Source organism: Oratosquilla oratoria, chromosome 6, assembly GCF_046742065.1.
Source record: "Oratosquilla oratoria isolate Oo_2021 chromosome 6, ASM4674206v1, whole genome shotgun sequence".
NCBI lineage: Eukaryota > Metazoa > Arthropoda > Malacostraca > Stomatopoda > Squillidae > Oratosquilla > Oratosquilla oratoria.
In genome coordinates, this window is record NC_134782.1 from 47,171,379 (window position 1) to 47,189,704 (window position 18,326).

The 18,326-nt window shown below is 39.0% G+C and overlaps 1 protein-coding gene across 1 annotated transcript; it reads left to right on the plus strand.

Moving 5' to 3' along the window:
• Positions 1–729: 729 nt before the first annotated feature.
• On the plus strand, positions 730–16,400 carry LOC143026471 (ribosomal RNA small subunit methyltransferase NEP1). The gene is made up of 5 exons (XM_076186916.1): positions 730–1,102; positions 6,874–7,026; positions 10,460–10,550; positions 10,658–10,866; positions 16,194–16,400. The coding sequence occupies exons 1-5, from the start codon at positions 962–964 to the stop codon at positions 16,305–16,307; spliced, it is 708 nt and encodes a 235-aa protein (XP_076043031.1). The 5' UTR covers positions 730–961; the 3' UTR covers positions 16,308–16,400.
• The last annotated feature ends 1,926 nt before the right edge of the window (positions 16,401–18,326 follow it).

Genomic DNA, 18,326 nt, shown 5'->3' on the forward strand with positions numbered 1-18,326 from the left:
TAATCACAAAGTACAAGGATACAAATTTGTAATATGGAGAATCAGGTAAACTGAGAAGTTAAGACATTTCAATCTTAGCATTATAATATCTGTGATGACTTCGATCATGAGCATACAAAGACGTCTTGGAAGATAAGGGAGGGTTCCTGAGTAAATAGATGATAATTAAACTCGCTAAGGCACTGCAGCCAATTAGTGCTAAACTCTCACAACAGTTGCTGGGGAGAAGGGGGAGGGAAAATACCAAGAAGTAGTTACTGGAGGCCTTAAGACTTCCAGCGCTTCCATAGAGTGAAGGAAAAGTAATAGCCGAAGGGGCTGAAAAAGAGACGAAAGAAAATGAGAAGCATTAGGCAGTGTGCCACAACGCCAAAGTTGTGACAAATAGTGTCAAGTAATGACCTTACTTCAAGGATCTTATCAAAAGTATATACATCCGTATTTGATCAACTTACTTTTTACCTTACTTTCATCCCCAACACAACAAACTTGAGTATTTTTTTTTTACACTGGCTGTGGTCTGATAAATACGAATTGGGCTAGAAGCAGAACGTAAAATCATCTCGGACAATAACAGTAAATATAGGATAGCCAGTAATCACTTCTTTTGATATGATGTTACATTAATATTGCTAAATCACAGTAAACTGTATATTTCGATTGAATCTAAGTTGACAGAATAATTCACAAATGGTAACTTGACCAACCAGACGGAATCGGACGATGTGTTTACATTCAAACCCATGCGGTAACTTGTATGGTTGTGTTGACTACGTAGTGTGGATTTGAGTGATAGTAGAAATTTACAAATTACTGACAATTGACAAAAGGCAGGGTAGTGGGTGAATAGTGAGTCTGTAAGAGTTCACTTACCAAACATACTATGCAAACTATAGAGTAGAATAGAAATAAATAAATTGAATACTGACTTGATATTTATTGACGTCAATTTTCCGTGACAATGGGGAATAAAAGAAATAATGAAGATCATGATGATGAATCCTTTGAGCCACCCAAGAAACATTTGAGTGTTGGACATATTAGGAATCAGCAGAAAAGATTGATTGTTGTATTGGAAAGGGCAAATTTGGAGAGTGTCAAGGTAAGTATGGCATAATGATAATTATAACTTTTAGTTGTGCACACCCACGGCTACGTGATGTAGCATTTTACCGTAACTATTTTGATTTTGATTTTACTTTCAAAGCAAAGTCCAGGTTTATTATTGGATCCTAATTTCTAACCACATTAGATATTGGATAGATTAAGGCAAGAGATAATGGGTATTGCCATCCTTGGCAAATTTCAAGCCATCTGTAATCATTAAGTTGGTTCTATTCCAGGAACATGCAAATGCATTTTTCACTTTTGGTAAAATTTTAGTTGTGCACACCGATGCAATATAGAAATAGAAAATTAAATAATAATTTTGTAGATTATAATAGATCAACTTATATGGATATGTGATTTTCTTGGAAATCAGTAACAAAAAAGTTGCTAAAGCCTATTTTGTAACGAACGAAGTTGTGGTGGTTGAATGATATGTCATGTTTGTTTTGATAGGTGCCGAGATTGAAGAAATGAAAGGATGATAAATTCGTCTATTCTATTCTAACCTAACCTAAGTAAGTGTAACCTAACTAACCTATGTAACCTAACCAATGTTTAGTAATTTGATACCTCAAATTCTAAAGATCATCTGGGTCATTGTCGTCACAGATGCTGATGGCCTGATTATTATTGTACCTCGAGCAATTAACAGACGATGGCAGAACCCTGTGTTTTCTCATAAAGCCCAAGGCAGTCCTATTGTCTTTGTAACAGCACTTATCAATGTCATCTGATGGAGAACACCCAGTCCATGACCTGAAAACTGTCGTCTGATAGTGACTGGACTGGAATGGTGTCTATACCGAAACCTAGTGGCTTCATTCATTAGTAAATTTACTTGTAGCAAGGTTTTTTTGTTTTTTGTTTCCTACAAGAAAATCGCAGATTACGTTCATGCATTATAATTTACCAAGTTGATATTTAATTTTCTAATGCTATATTGTGTAGGTGTGCACAACTAAAATAATATATATATATATTTTTTTTCAAATATCTATAGATAAAACTCCAGAATCATGCAAGCATAAATATTTATCATTAAAATTACATTGTCTGGTAGTTTCTAACCTAACCTAATGTAACCATTTCAAAGAGAAAATAGATCTTTCCTGTCATATTGAATACTGTCCAGTACAGTCTTAATCATCTGGATACCATTTGGTACTGTATAGTGTCATCCTGATAGTATATTAATACTGCCCCAATATTATTTTCATACTATCTCAGTGTAACAAGATAGCCCATATGGTGTTTTTTCACACAATTCAACAGTTAAAATTTCTATTCAAACTAACCTGTAAGCTGTCAGTAATTGAAGTCAGTCATGGTAATTATGCACCAGATACTTCAACCATTGAAAGCTCACTACAGATAGCACCAGTGGAATTCTCAGCATGCAACATGCAAATAAAGAAAATAAAATGGCCACATGGAAGCTGCTAGGAATCATTCATCGATGCTCAAGATTTGATCTTTATTGGGGCAACCAATAGTTTTATAGAAATTGTTAAGTCTTGTCAGTCTCCCAGTTAATTTTTTATTTTTTATTTGTTTATATATATATATATATATATATATACATATATATATATATATATATATATATATATATATATATATATATATATATATATATATATATATATGAAGCTCACTGGCCGAGCTGGTTAGGGCGTAGTTACTTGCGGCGAAGGTCCAGGTGAGGGCATGGTTCATTAAATTCCACACTATAAAACCCTCTGTGAGGGGTACCGTCCTAGCCTCCCGATATATATATGTATATATATATATATATATATATATATATATATATATATATATATATATATATATATTAAAGGTATATCAATATCAGAGAGGAGCATGGAAGTCTGAAAACAATATCTTGAGAAGAATCCTTGGTCCAGTGTTTGATGATGAAGAAGGTAGTTGGAGACATAGGCACAACTGGGAAATCAGAAACATGACAAGCCAACCACATTGTGAAGTGTAAGGAAGAAGGTTAAGATGGGCTGGTCACTGTGCCCAAATGGATATAGACACACTACCTAGGAAAGTGATAGAAGGTGTAGTACAAGGCAGACGACCACTTGGGAGACCCAGGTACAGAAGGGTAGGTGGAGTGGGATCAGGAGAAGACTGGAGGGAACTAGCAGAAAACAGGACCATCCAGAGAGACATAGTTAAAGTGGTGAAGGGCTGTCTGGCCTTACAGCCACCAGAGAGAGAGTTATTATTATCAATAGATATGAGAGTGTATTGTAAAGTTTTAATTATGACCATGAAGCAAACAAGTCAGAAACTTCATTGTTATTTGTGGTCCTTAAGGGGGTACGCGACACCTGGAGGTCATTTTCTAAAATATTTAGAGTAAAGAGCTGAAACTTCTCAGGTAAATAGGTATCCATATTGCCTACATTTTAGGTGAAGCAGAATGATGTATGTACACATGTACGTATACCAGTAGCGACATTTAAAAGTGCACAGCACCATAATACGTGGACCAATTTGTTTTATATTTTGGCTATGATTAGTCAGTAGGCACACCTAGGGCCGGTCATTGAGTAATTGAACAATTTCCTTTATACTTTTGCATACAGGCATTTCAATTTTAATGTCTGGCAAAAATTGTGAAAAATACAATTTCTTTGCTCTTTTTTCCATTATTACTCCGAACTCTTTCATCCTATTCAAAATATTCGAACGATCGGCCCTAGCAGTTACTAAAAGTAATATTCCCTGTAAGTTTCATCTAAATTTAATGTATATTAGATTTTTTATGATTAAAAAAAGTAGAAAAATATCGAACGGAGATATGGCAACTTGAAATATGAATATATCTGTAACTTGCTTATAGTTTCACCAATTTGACTGATTTTTTCATGGCTTAATTCTTATTATATAATAAGTAAGTACAGTAAAAATTATCAACATATTTTAATTATAAGTACTTTAAATACTGAAAAACTAAAGTATAAGTATGTCACAGTAGTGACGACGCACAGACAACAACATCATATAATTTGCTTTTTTGCACCTTTGGCGGTTTCTTCATATGAAACCTCTCTGCTGGGGGTCTTCAGGGTATCTAAATCATTGGAAAGAGGTTTATTTTCCAGTAGTGGGCGCCTTCTCTTTCCTCATCAGATTCCCCTCGCCAATCTATGTTGGTAGGGCACCCCCTCCAGCATCATATGATGTCCCTTCTTCTTTCTTCCTGTATAGCCTTGATCTTTTTCCTCTTGCTTTCTTCTTTGGATTTAATCTTCCTCTTTGAATTGTTTAGTCTAATGTTGTCCTTTACCTCTGTCACCGTCACAGAGGTGCAGGTGAGGGCGGTGGTGGAGTAAGAGGTGGTGAGATCTTTAGTCGTCTTTGACTGCTTGCCATCTTTAACTGCTGTTTTTTGTCATTGTGATGTTCTTTTGTTCTTTTTGCTACCCATGATGACTGTACTAAAGAGTAATATGTACTAGCTAAAGTAATAGATTGCAATGAGAGCTCATGAGACATGCGTACTTCCCTTTTCAGAGCTAGCCGGTAACTAACGCTTAGTTTCGCACAAAGTTGGCGAAATATTCTCCCTCCACCTTCCTTCCTTCCCCTCCACAATCGTATTGGCCGTTGATACACTGGGCGAGTGTAAATTCAATCAAATTTCAACGTTATTCGCTGCGCCTGAAGGTCCTAAGTGGCACGCCTCCTTCTAGTGTGGGTTGCGCCTTTAAATCTGTCCCTTTAATCCTCACCCAGGACCTTTAAATTGCGCGCGGCTGGAAATTTATTTGTCGGGATTTATTTCTAAGTGGTATACGAACATTTTGAACACAGATTTGAAAAATGCCATATCTTTACCAAATTCACCCCCCCCCAGGTGTCGCGTACCCCCTTAAGACTTCTCTACATAGTCACTGTCCTGAGTCACACATTTCTCCCATCATTTCATGACCTTCTGCAGGCCGCTGTTGTAAAAGTCCTCATATTGTGTTGAAAGCCACTGTTCCACCTCTTGAATGATGTCATTTGTGTCATCAAATCGCCGACCCCGCAGTGGATTTTTCATCTCTGGGAACAAGCGCTGAAACTATCAGTTGTTTCAAGAAACGATTAGACAGCTTTATGGATGGGGATGACAGGTGGAGATGGATATGGAGCAGCCTAGTGTAGGCCTTATGGTCTCTTGCAGTCTCCTTCATTCTTATGTTCTTATGTAAGAAAAAGTCGCTTGGGGCAAGATCAGGAGAGTAGGGTGGATGTGGCAAGATTTCATAGCCACATCACCTTGCTTCCACAACCCCAGCTTGTGATGAGTGAGCGGGTGCATTGTTGGCAAGGAGACAGACTCCTTTGGTGAATATACCATGATGTTTCTTGTTCAGTAATGTGCATTAGTATGCGCTAGTGATGGTCTGACCCTGTGCAAGGTAGTCTGTGATGATGACTCCATGACAGTCCCAAAAAACCGACAACATGACCTTCCCTGTGGACTTCTGCACCTTACCCTTCTTGGGGAGAGGGGTTTGTGGTGTGCTTCCACTCCTTGCTCATCTCTTTGGTCTCAGGATCATACAGATAGATCCAACAGTCATCCATAGTTACCAGACAACCATAGAAATCCTCTTCATCCTGCTCCAAAAGAGTCAGCATTTGCCTCGACAGGTCATGTCGTGTTTGCATTTGGAGAGGAGTCAGTAAGCATGGAACCCAGAGTGTTGACACCTTAGACATGTGCAGTTTGTTCTGAATAATTTTCCACACACTGCCGTAACTAAGACCAGTCTCATGCATGATCATGTGGATGGTTGCTAGTAGGTCTTCCAGGATAAGATCCTCCACTTTCTTCACTGTGGCTGCACTGTCCATGAGTGATGGTCATCCAGTTCTTGGCTAGTCTGTGAGGGACATGTGGCCAGTTTGGAAATTCCTTTTCCATCTTGCAACAGTGTCATATGATGGGCAATCATCACCATAGACAGCCTTCATTTCATCATGGATTTGCCAGGTACTTTAACCCTTCAAGTACAGGAACTTAATCATGTTGTGAGCCTCAATCTTCTCCATCCTCCAGGTTAGTGACATCTAGCACCACCTGTAAAAAAAATAAACTTAAGAGAACATGTTTGCACCATCATGCACATGAGGACCAGTGATTACACTGACAAAATTTCATTGACATAGCTGACTAACTTCTGGGTGATAATTAAAACTTTACGGTACACCCTCGTATGTGTTATATGTACTGTAGTAATTAATGTCTTTCCAGTTTGTCAGTAGAAAGACTTCATGATTTTGCTGCTTGGTAAGACTTCAGTGGTATGAAATCAGCTGCACAACAAGAAGATATTCTTCTATGAGACTGTGTGCTTAATACTCCATCAGAATGTGTCACATTTTCACAAGAGGAGCTTACTGTTGGCACAGGCAAACATCTTATATGTATCTAGTGGCTGTGGCAAGGACAACAATAGGAAACATATTGCAAATTTTCATTTATTATTAGTTATATGTCAATTTATTATTATTAACTATTTACCTGTTTGTTTATTATTTAACTATACCTATGCATTTATTTATGTATTTTATTTGTTATTTACATTATTATAGTTTTTATTTATTATTTATTATTATAGTTTTTATTTATTATTTTATTATTAATATGATTTTTTTTTGCATCCGACCTAGATATGGATCATAAGGTCTCCTGTCAGTATGCTCCGCCTTTGTAAAATAATTTCCCCTTTGTAATGCTTTTCTCTCTTCCAGAATGGTAGAGCATATGAACTGCTGAATTGTGATGATCACATGGGCCTCATGAAGAAATACAAGAAGGATCCGGCAGACTACCGACCTGATATTTTACATCAGTGCCTCCTCATGCTTCAAGATTCTCCTCTCAACCAGGCTGGTCTTTTACAGGTATCTGTTTCCCTCTGTTGAATTTAGTAAGAAATTCTTATTTTCTGTTTCCCTTCAACATGCAGTATTGTGGTTTACAAAATCTTGTATTTCAAACATGTTTTTCCCATAATTGAAGGGGGGATTATATTCCTGGGCTATGGAAAGTTCATTCACCCATTTTAGTGATATGCTACTCTGTGATGATTATTTATGCATTGGTAGGTTAAGTAAATTTTTTATTTACATTATATACCCTATCTGCAAAAGACCAAAAATCCCAATACACCCCAAGAAGGATGTGGAGTTGCATTGAAAAAAATCAACTCTAACTCCAGAAAATGTTAAGGTTGCAAGTCTGACTTGTATATGTTTGTATGTACATACATATACCAATGGCTATTTCCCCCTCACAAGGGAGGTAGCCAAAAAACAAAGGCATAAAATCCACTTCCACCCATTCCATCCCCACATACTCCACTCCCATTCACCCCCCTCCCTCCCTCTTATCTTGGCTCCTCCTGAATGATGGGTCATCACTGCATCTTACCCACTGCCTTGGGTCAGAAGCAGTGTAGCAAGACACAGCACATCCATAGCAAGGCCGCTTCATTTAATTGGCAACCCCCCTCCATCCCTTCATGCAGAAAATGAGAAGGCAGGGAGAAATCCCTTCAGGCTGCATCAAAATATCATTCACACATACTCCCTCAACCCCCCCCCATCCTCTACTCACTCCTCCTCATGCATCATAGCATCATCCATACACAACCATTCTACGTTCACCCCTATCTTCTGTCTTCTCCCTTCCTTCCTCAACAGATATTCCCCTCTTTCCCAATGCCCCTTTTACCCCATCCATCCATCTCGTCCTTTGTTGCCCCCTCATGTTCACTCCTTCCATGCCTCTTCTACAAATCTTTTTTTTTTTACCTACTCTTTCCATATGTCCAAACCATCCCAATACTCTGTCATCAACCCTATCTCCCAACTCCCTTTCTGCCCCCGTTCTCCTCCTCACCTCCTTGTTTCTCACTTTATCCAGCCTAGTAACCCCTATCATACTTCTCAGGCATCTCATCTCAAACACATTCAAACTTTTCCTCTCTTATGTTCCTTGTTTCTGCCCCATACAGTACTGTCGGCACAATCACTCCTTCGTACAATCTCCTTTTAGCATGTATTTACAAATGTCTATTTCTCATTACACTTTTTAATCCCTCAAGGCATTTACTTGCTTCTCTCAATCTACATTCTACCTCCACCTCCACTCCTCCCTTTCCCACCACATTCGCACCCAAGTATCTAAAACTATCCACTTCCTCCAGTCTCCCTTAATACTCACTTCCAATTTGCTGTCACATTCTCCCCTTGTACATCTCATCACCTTACTTTTACCCACATTTATCTTCAACTTCCTTCTTTCACACACCTTCCCAAACTCTGTCACTAACTTCCTTAATCCCTCCTCTGATCCTGCCACAAGTGCAGTGTCATCAGCAAATAACAACTGGCTTATCTCCAATTTTTCTCCATTTTCTTTAACCATTTCTAATCTCTTTCCCATTACCCTTGCATTTACCTCTCACACCACCCCATCCATGTATAAATTGAACAGCCAAGATCACATAACATATCCCTGGCAAAGTCCCACCTTTACCTCAAACCACTCACTCTCTCCACTTCTGATTCTAACACAGGCTCTACTACTCTCCTAAAAACTGTTGAGTGCTCATATCAACTTTCCTCTTATCCCATTTATCTGCAGTACCTCCCACAGTGCCTTCCTGTCTACCCTGTCATAAGCCTTTTCCAGATCCATAAAAGCCCCCAAAAAATCCATACCTTTTCCTATAGCTTTCTGACATATTGTGTCTTACCACAAAAATCTGATCTACACAACCCCTACCTGTCCTAAACCCACACTGTTCCTCACCAATTACTCCCTCTATTCCTCTTGTAATCCTCTCAATCAAGACCCTCCCATAAGCCTTCTCAACTACACTCAACAAACTGATCCCTCTAAAACTACTACATTCACACTTGTCCCTTTTCCCTTGTAAAGTGGAAGTATACAGACAGTCCTCCAGTCCACCAGCACTCTACCCTCTTTTAAAAAAGACATTAAACAACCTCACCAGCCAGTCCACCCTCACTGCACCTCACTTTTTGAGACACTTCACATGACACTCATCCAACCCAGGTTTTTTACTTGCTCTCGTCATTTTAACAACTGCTATCACCTCATCTTTCCTTATTTCTCTTCCCTTTTCCTCACTCATCACTGTCATTTTCTTAGCACTTCCCACTGCAACTACCTTTCCCTTCCTATCCTTCACATATAGCAACTCCCTAAAATGCTCTGCCCATCTTCCTTTTACTGGCATCTCTTCTATTATCATCTCTCCATCCGCACCTTTTACCTTTTCTTCTCTATTTGATTCGTGTCCTCTTCCTCTCTTAATTTCTTAACAAAACATCTTTTTATTACTTTCAAAATTTTCTGTCATACTCTTACCCCATTTCACATCTGCTCTCTTCTTTGCCTCCTTTATCTTATGCTTTATTTATCTTCTCTTTTCTTTCTACCTCTCATGATTCTCTCATCCTATTTTGTAACCAATCTTTGTTAAGTTATGCTTAAATAAAACTTAAGTAGAGCAAGAGTTGACTGTATTTTCATTGGTGACTCGTAGCAATGAAGTGGAAGGAGCTGCAAAAATGTATTACACACTGTCATCACACACAACATTTCCCTTGCTGTTCTCTATAGCTACATTGGCTGTAGCTCTCTGAAATATATGGGAAATGTGTATATTGACATTGTTCAGTAATTGTGTTGTTATTGATTTCTAGACTGGCTGAGCAATCCCTGACGAATGCCATGACTGGAAAGGGGTTTTTCCCACAAATCCCTTTTAGAGTATATGTTGTGTTATTGGCAATCATGATTACAATGCAGTCTTCCATAATGTGTTGTTTGGTGTGGAGTGGAGTGTTGCATCCTGGACAATTATCTGTGATGCAGTCAACTAGCTGCCTCTGGTAAATTAGAAGGGATGTGTTGTGTATGTTTGCACCCTTTCCATTTCATTGCCAAGAGTTGCCACTGATTCTTTTTATATTATGGTAGTAAAATACTTTTCTCCATTTCTGCATGAGGGAAAGGAGAGGTGGGGGGGTTGCCGATTTAATGAAGCGGACTTGCTGTGGATGTGCTGTCTTGCAACACTGCTTCTGACCCAGGGCAGTGGGTGAGATGCAGGGATGACCTGTCATCCAGGAGCCAAGATAAGAGGGAGGGAAGGGGGTGGATGGAAGTGGAGTATTTGGGGATTGAATGGGTGGGAGTGGTTTTATGCCTTTGTTTTTAGGCTACCTCCCTTGTAAGGGGGAAAAATCCTTTGGTATGTATGTATGTAAAATACTTTTCACAGATATTTGTTTTTTACAGGTATATATTCATACAGAGAAAAATGTTTTAATTGAAATCAACCCACAGTGCCGCATTCCAAGAACATTCAAAAGGTTTGCTGGATTAATGGGTAGGTACTCTGAAACAGAAGATATAACTGAAGATTGTTACAATAACAGAAAAATAGCTTGAAATTTGTGATAGATTGCTCTTTATATCCCACTTTTTTTTTTCCAGTACAATTATTACACAAACTTAGTGTCCGAGCATCCGAAGGTAATATGAAGTTATTGAAAGTTATTCGAAATCCAGTGTCAGATCATCTCCCAGTTGGTTGTAAAAAGATTGGTACTTCCTTTACTGCAGAGAAACTTATTCATCCAAAGGAACTTGCACCAACCAATGAACCTATAGTTGTTGTTGTTGGTGCAATGGCTCATGGAAAGGTAAATTTATTTCCATTTTATTACTTTTTTTTTTTTTTTCCTAAGGTAAGAAAACTCTTATAGTTAAGAAATTTATTAACTTAAGTCTTTATGTCTTTGCACATCATGATTAAATTATTAGATATTTATTATGGATTAACACATGTACGAGTACGACTCGAGTGGAACTTGGTGGCAGTATTCTTTTCCCCCACTGTAGGGTTCGGCAAAATGAGAAGATGAATATTCAGAGAAATGGTACAGGACAGTAACAAGAGTGGGGGGACGGCATAATGGAGGGACAGTCGGAGTATAATAAAGTATCATAAAATCTCTACGAATAGAGATTTCCTCTACCACAGACAAAATGGAGGGTTGTGAATGTGTGTGGGGATGGAATGGGTGGGAGTGGATTTTATACCTTTGTTTTTTGGCTACCTCCCTTGTAAGGGGGGAAAAAAGCCTTTAGTATATGTATGTAACATGTACAGTCTTTTTCATTTCTATGCAAAGCATGAAGTGCTGTTATTTGTGTAACATTGAACCATTAGATCAGTGCCATATCATTTACCGGGCAAAGATGAATTCAAGAATTATTTTTTTTACATGTAAGCAATATCTGTTATCAAATGATCCAAAGAACATCAAGGTTCTGGTATATTTGTTAATATTGTTTTTGCAAGAGTGGGTTTTATGTTCCATGCTGTATGCTATGATGTGTGATGAATGAGTGGGTTCAAGGGTTTTGTATAGAACTACAGTACGAATCTCACAGGTTTTTCTATAATGAGGATTTTTGTAAGTGTAGATGATGTATTTACCTAGTTCTATTATATGGGAATGGGAGCTATGCTCATGGTGACCCATTTTTGTATCTCGCAAGATCAAGTTTGTTCTTACATTGTTGTATTGTGTTTGCACACACTGTTTCTTCATCCAATTTGTTCCATACATCTATCACATTGTGGGAAGCTGTTCTTTTTCAGGTCTCTTCTGTAGTTATCCTTTTTGAGTTTCATTGCATGTCCTCTTGTTTTTCCTCTGTCCCGTAACTCCCGATTTAATAGGTCCTCTCTATCAAGGCATTCTTTTCCTTTCATAATTCTGTAGATGGTTATTAGGTCCCCTTGTTCTCTTCATTGTTCCAGGGTTGGTAATTCCAGTTCGGCCAGTCTTTGTATGTTAGGTGTGGATATTTTGGTGATATATTCATTTAACATCACAAGTACCCCTTCTCAGAGGAGGCAAGGATGGTACCTCCTTATGGAGTACTTTTTGGAGCAGGGAATTTATTGTTATATACCCATACTACAAACTCATCTGCTGAGCAGAATTTTAACTGCCTCCACTGCCAACCACTGCAACAAGTAGCAATGCTGTAACCCATTCAGCCTGTTAGTTGTCTTATTACCATATTTTATACTGTTTCTATTTTGTTGTTCATAATCATGGGGAATTAAACTGGGTGCATTGCGTAGTTCATATGAACTGCTTATACACTATTGTTTGCTTTCCTCTCTGCTGTCATATTTCTGCACTTTCAGCTGTTATGAATACATTTAACCTCTTCACTCCGGGGCACATCGCACGTCTGGCAGCATTACCTGCCCGATGTGCGATGTTGCATCATAATAATTGCATTATAAAAAATAAAGTCAGTGCTCAATCGTTCGTTCTCTTTCACCCGTGAATTTTGATAACCATAGGAAATATGATGAAGCCAGTTTAAAGAGAATGGAGGTTACGTAGGTACGACTACAATAAATAATCAAGACGCCGACGTCGGCATCATCGCGTACCCACTTGCTCCTCATAACGCCCACGTAAGCATCACCGTATGGAAGTGGTTAACCTTTTGTTTGCATTTCCTGTGATGTTTCTTGGAGGACAGTTAAGGTCAAATGTGTATTAGATGTGTTGAAGATGTATTTACCTACCTAGTTGTATCGTTCGGGAAGGGGAGGTATACTCGTCTTTGTATCTCGCAGTGTCTACTTTGCTCTGAATTTTGTGTATAGTTTTTGCACACACTATTGTTTTGTTCAGTTTGTTTCAGACATTCACCACTCTGTGTGGAAAGCTTTTTTTTTTTATTATTATTATTATCATTATTATTATTATTATTTTTTTTTTTTAGGTCTCATTTATAACTGTCCCTTTTGAGTTTCTTTTCATGTTCCCTTGTATTTCTCTTATCCCAATTTAGTAAGTCTTCTCTATCAAGGACATCCATACCTTTCATGATTATATAGATCATTAGCAAATCCCCTCTTTCTCTTTTCTTCGTTCCAGAGCTGGTAATTTCAGTTTTGACAATCTCTCCTCATATGACAGTTTTGAAAGTGTTGGGGCCATCTTCGTAGTTGCTTTCTGGATTCTTTCAATTTTCTTTATATTCTTTTTGGTACTTGGTATCCCGCCTGGACAAGATGCAGGGATGACCTGTCATCCAGGAGGTGCCAAGATAAGAGGGAAGGAAGGGGTAGAGGGGAGTGGAATATGTAGGGGATGGAATGGGTGGGAGTGGTTTCTATGCCTTTGTCTTTTGGCTACCTCCCTTATGAAAGGGGGGGGGGAAGCCTTTGGTATGTATGTATGTATCAGGGTTTCAGTGAGTTTTTTCATCATTTTTTCATCCATAAAATGGAACGCGACTTTAATTTTTTCCAGTAGGCCATATGTCTCTCCCACAATCCTGTTGATATGTCTATCAGGTGACAGGTTGTCTTTTATCAACAGTCCCAAGTCTTGCACCTTTTGCTTTTGTAATGTGTTTACTGCCCAAGGAATAGTTTAAGGCTAGCCTTTTGCCGCTATTGCTCATTTCCAGTACTATGCATTTTTTGGTATTGAACATTCTTGACCCCATGCAAAAATAGTATCAAACCTTTTTGCAGTATTCTACTGTACTCCTCATTTTTCACTCTTCCCATGATTTTTGTACATACATACATACATATACCAAGGCATTTTCCCCCTTACAAGGGAGGTAGCCAAAAAGCGAAAGGCATAAAATCATTTCCACCCATTCCATCCCTGAATACACTCTACACCCCTCCACCCTCCCTCTTATCTGAGCACCTCCTGGATGATTTTTGTATCATCTACAAACTTGTTGGCATAGCATAGCTTGTTGTCCCTTCCATCATGTCATTAATAGCGAACCAGCAGGCATGAGTACCAGGCCCAAAACCCTGTTCCACCTGGGGACGGTATCCCATGTCCAACATGTGGAAAGTGATGCGCCTCAGAGTTTGGCTTGAGGAGCCATCGACGCATACATCAGTGACATCGATAATGATTTTACCAATGTTTTGCTTTATAAACTTTCAAGAGAGAGAGGACGTCTTCGTCGTCAACGACGGACTGCCTTAACTAATGTAAATAAGAAAAATTATTGGTGCAAGCACTGAACCTTGTGGAACTCCGCTCATAACTGCTCTCCAGGTTGATATTGTGTCCTTTACTACTGTCCTCATGTTCCTTTCCTTCAAAAAGTCTAGTCCATTCTAGTAGTGTATGTAGGAGGGGATGCCCCTCCCCCACATCTCCTTTCCCAGTTTCACCTTCATCCACATTATCCATAAGGAAACCTCCTTCCACTCCACTACACGTTTACCTATGGATTATATCTTTTTGTATTTCCTGAGAATATATTTTGCTTGCCATCATAGTGTCTTTGCTTTTCAGCTATGTTTAAGAATGGGGAAATTCCCCTAGTCAGAGTTCTGTAGGATTCCTCTATTTTTTGGGTGTTCTTTTCTGCCTTTATTGTAGTTTATGCATCTTGTTTTGTGTGGTAGGTTGATTGGGTGAGTTTTAGTTTAGTGAGGGAAAGTCATGTATAGCTTTCAAGATAGTGTTGTGATGATGTCCAAAATGTGATGTCTCAGGGACGTGGCTTGTTGGTTCTGATCCAATGTTATCTTAGTAAGTTGTTTACTAGTACAGTACTACCTCTCATTAACGGACTAAAATGGGGGTAACGGTGTCTGTTGATGTGAATAATCTGTTGATTTGGAATGGTTTTTGGGTGGCATAGTGATTGCACGCACTAAACAACAGCACCAAAAACACAGCGAAAACACAGCAAACACAGCTAATTAATGTCTGTTAATGAGAGGTCTCACTGTAATTCTAAAAACATATGTGGATTCAACATGCAAAAATACACAAGAAATAGATATTTTGTTGACTGCTGAATTAGTTACTTGGATGTTCAAGGTCGATCTGTCTATCTATATCCTATGGGTTTCTTTCCCCATATAAGGGGTGTAGCCAAGTCAAATGCGTACGTCCGCTCCCATTGCACTCCCATGCACCACCTTGTTGTTGTTGTTGATCACAGTGTTTAGTGTTTGTATTTGGGGGAGCAAAAGGTGAGGTATGGGATATGTGTATGATTATGCGTGTTGTTCATGATAGTCAATGAGTCGAATTGAGTCTGTATATCAAGCCCTCTGTCTGTGTCAGGGTTGTCGACAAACCAGGCAGACGACTTGGCGTTGAAGTCACCACCCATGATCAGGTTGATTGAGGGAGTCCACCACCTTGTTAGCTCCTCATGGATGAAGGGTCAAAACACTCTTGCCCACTACCCAGGTCGGAATTAATGCAGCAAGACACAGTACATCCATAGTGAGTCTGCTTCACTCAGTTGGCAACCCCTACTCCCTGTCCCCTCATGTGGAAAATAGAGAAGATAGAGAGAAATCCCTTCGGGGTGCCGCAAAGTATCCCCCATTCCCAGCCATTCTCCACTTGCCCCTATTCTCCGCCTTCTTGTTCAGCAGTCATTCCCCTTCTGCTCAAAGCCCTTTTTACCCCATCCATCCATCTCATCCATGGTCATCCCCTCAAGTTCATTTTCCTCTTGTCCACTGCTCGGATCAGAAGCAATGTAGCAAGACACAGCACAACCACAGCAAGGCTGCTTCATTCAATTGACAATCCCTCCTCCATCCCCTCATGTGGAAAATAGAAAAGATGGAGAGAGATCCCCTCAGGCTGCATCAAAGTATCATCCATACTCAGCCATTCTCTACTCACCCTCATCCCCTGCCTTCTCTCTTCCTTGTTCAACAGTCATTCCCCTCTTGTTCAAATCCCATTTCATCCCATCCATCCATCTCATCCTTGGTCATCCTGTCAAATTCACTCCATCCACTTCTGTGCCAAGTATTGTCTATTCCAATCACTGGCCAAAGCGCATCTTGTTGTAAGAATCTTCTTTGTGCTTATGAATATGTTTATTTGATTTTTTATGTGCATAAAAGACATAAATATAGATAGAGTTATGAAGTGTTTCTGAGGAGCTTTTCAATGAAGTTGAACATTTAAATTTTCAGGTTGAAGTCGACTATGTGGAGGAAGAAGTAGCATTTTCCAGGTACCATCTCTCAGGTGCTCTAGCCTGTGCAAAGTTGTGCTCAGGTTTTGAAGAAGCTTGGAGTGTAAAATAAATTAATGGGCTATGGAAAACAGTGTGGGTGAAAATTATTTTCCTGTTGATCAAGTGTTTTTTATGATATATAGAATTAAAAGGAATAGAAATATGTATATTTTTCTTACCCTCTTTGTATACACATTCATTATTTTATTGTATCGTTCAATGAATATTTGTGAAAGTCGTAAGACCGTCGTAAGTGCGGTTTGTCGTTAAGTGAGGAGTTACTGTATGTGTGAGCAAAATTTGATGCAGCCCGAAGGGATTTCTCCCTGTCTTCTCCTTTTATGCATGAGGGGACGGAGAGGGTGGGTCGCTGATTTAATGAAGTGGCCTTGCTGTGGATGTGCTGTGTCTTGCGACACTGCTTCTGACCCAGGGCAGTGGACAAGGTGCAGGGATGACCCATCATCCAGGAGGTGCTAATATAAGAGGGAGGGTGGAGGGGTGTGGAGTGTATTCAGGGATGGAATGGGTGGGAATGATTTTATGCCTTTTCCTTTTTGGCTACCTCCCTTGTAAGGGGGGAAAAAGCCTTGGTATATGTATGTATGTATGCCTCTGATTAAGCCAGTATCTCACCCACTGGTGGAGGGCCATGAGAATTCCTGTGGATATTATTTGGCAACCAATTAGGCCAACGGTGTGGGCAGTAGAAGCGGAGAGGCAAAAATGCTGTAATGATTATAATTTATTTTATATTATTTGTTTTTGTTTTGTTATCATTTGTCTGTCTGATTTTCATTTATTATTAGTTATATGTCAATTTATTATTATTTACTATTTACCTGTTTGTTTATTATTTAACTATACCTATGCATTTATATATGTATTTCATTTGTTATTTACATTATTATAGTTTTTATTTATTATTTTATTATGATTTTTTTTTTCACCGACCTACATATGGATCAAAAGGTCTCCTGTCGGCATGCTCCGCCTTTGTAATCCTTTGTAAATACACCCAGAGCATCAAATTTGGTTGGGCCCCACACAACTGCCCATGGGTCCATGTTCCTTAAATGTACATCATAGCGTTCTGTGCATGACTCCCTCTGGGGCAAGATTGAACCATATCTGGTGACCTGATTTCTGTCAAAAATGCCTTGGTAAAACTCTATGAGATTTTCGAGTCATTTTGGGTACTGGCTGCAATTGGGCCATTCTCTCACCCACAGGTTGAGGGCTGTGGATATCACTTGGAGACCACTTAGGCCAAAGTTGGTGGTTCTAGAGGTGGAAAGGCTAAAAATCCACCCAGAGCCTTAAGTTTGGATGGGCTTCATGGACAAACCTTTGGGTCCAGGCTCCCCATATGTTCCTCACAGTCCTCTGTGCATGACTCACCCTCTGGGGCAAGAATTGGACAAATTGAGTGATCTGACGATTTTGGTCAAAATTGCACGGGTCACCTGTGAGATTTTTGGGTCATTATCTCACACACACACATATTCATTATGGATAACATTGATTTCATTCCTAATGAATTTGCAGAAATGCCAAGAAGGCTGACTTGACTATGGAAACAAGAGATGCCACAAGGTATCCAAACTGCTCCAGGGAATAACAGACTGATAGTCAAGAGCCCACTTGTTTTCTCTCAAATTCAGTCTCATGGAACTTGTCAATATGAAAAAAAAAGGTAAGGTGTATAACATAAACATACAAGTAATATTGATTTCAGCATGAGGACATTGAAAATAACTAGAGGATTTAGTCCAGCAAAAGTAAAATATAATAACAAGAGACAGATCTAAGCTAGAGAAGTTGCAAGAACTAAAGTAATTATTAGAAATAATAGAACTACTTGAAATAATCCTAGGAATAATACAGGAATATTGTAGACCTATAACATAAAGAATAACCTCGCATAAATCAGAAGGAAGTTTGTTGGGGTGAAGATATTAGATCCTCTTGTAGTAGGTCCTCAGCTGAGAGTAGTAGGAACAGTAGTAAAATGAAATTGTTATGTGTCAATGCTACAGCCAAAAGGGCTAGCATAAAAGTTAAATATAAGATCCAAGGAAAGACGTAA

Excerpts from the sequence above, each read along its gene's own strand:
- LOC143026471 (XM_076186916.1), top strand. The coding sequence starts at position 962 with ATGGGGAATAAAAGAAATAATGAAGATCATGATGATGAATCCTTTGAG. Across the intron at positions 1,103-6,873 it reads CAAATTTGGAGAGTGTCAAG|AATGGTAGAGCATATGAACT; the intron begins GTAAGTATGGCA and ends TCTCTCTTCCAG. Across the intron at positions 7,027-10,459 it reads ACCAGGCTGGTCTTTTACAG|GTATATATTCATACAGAGAA; the intron begins GTATCTGTTTCC and ends TGTTTTTTACAG.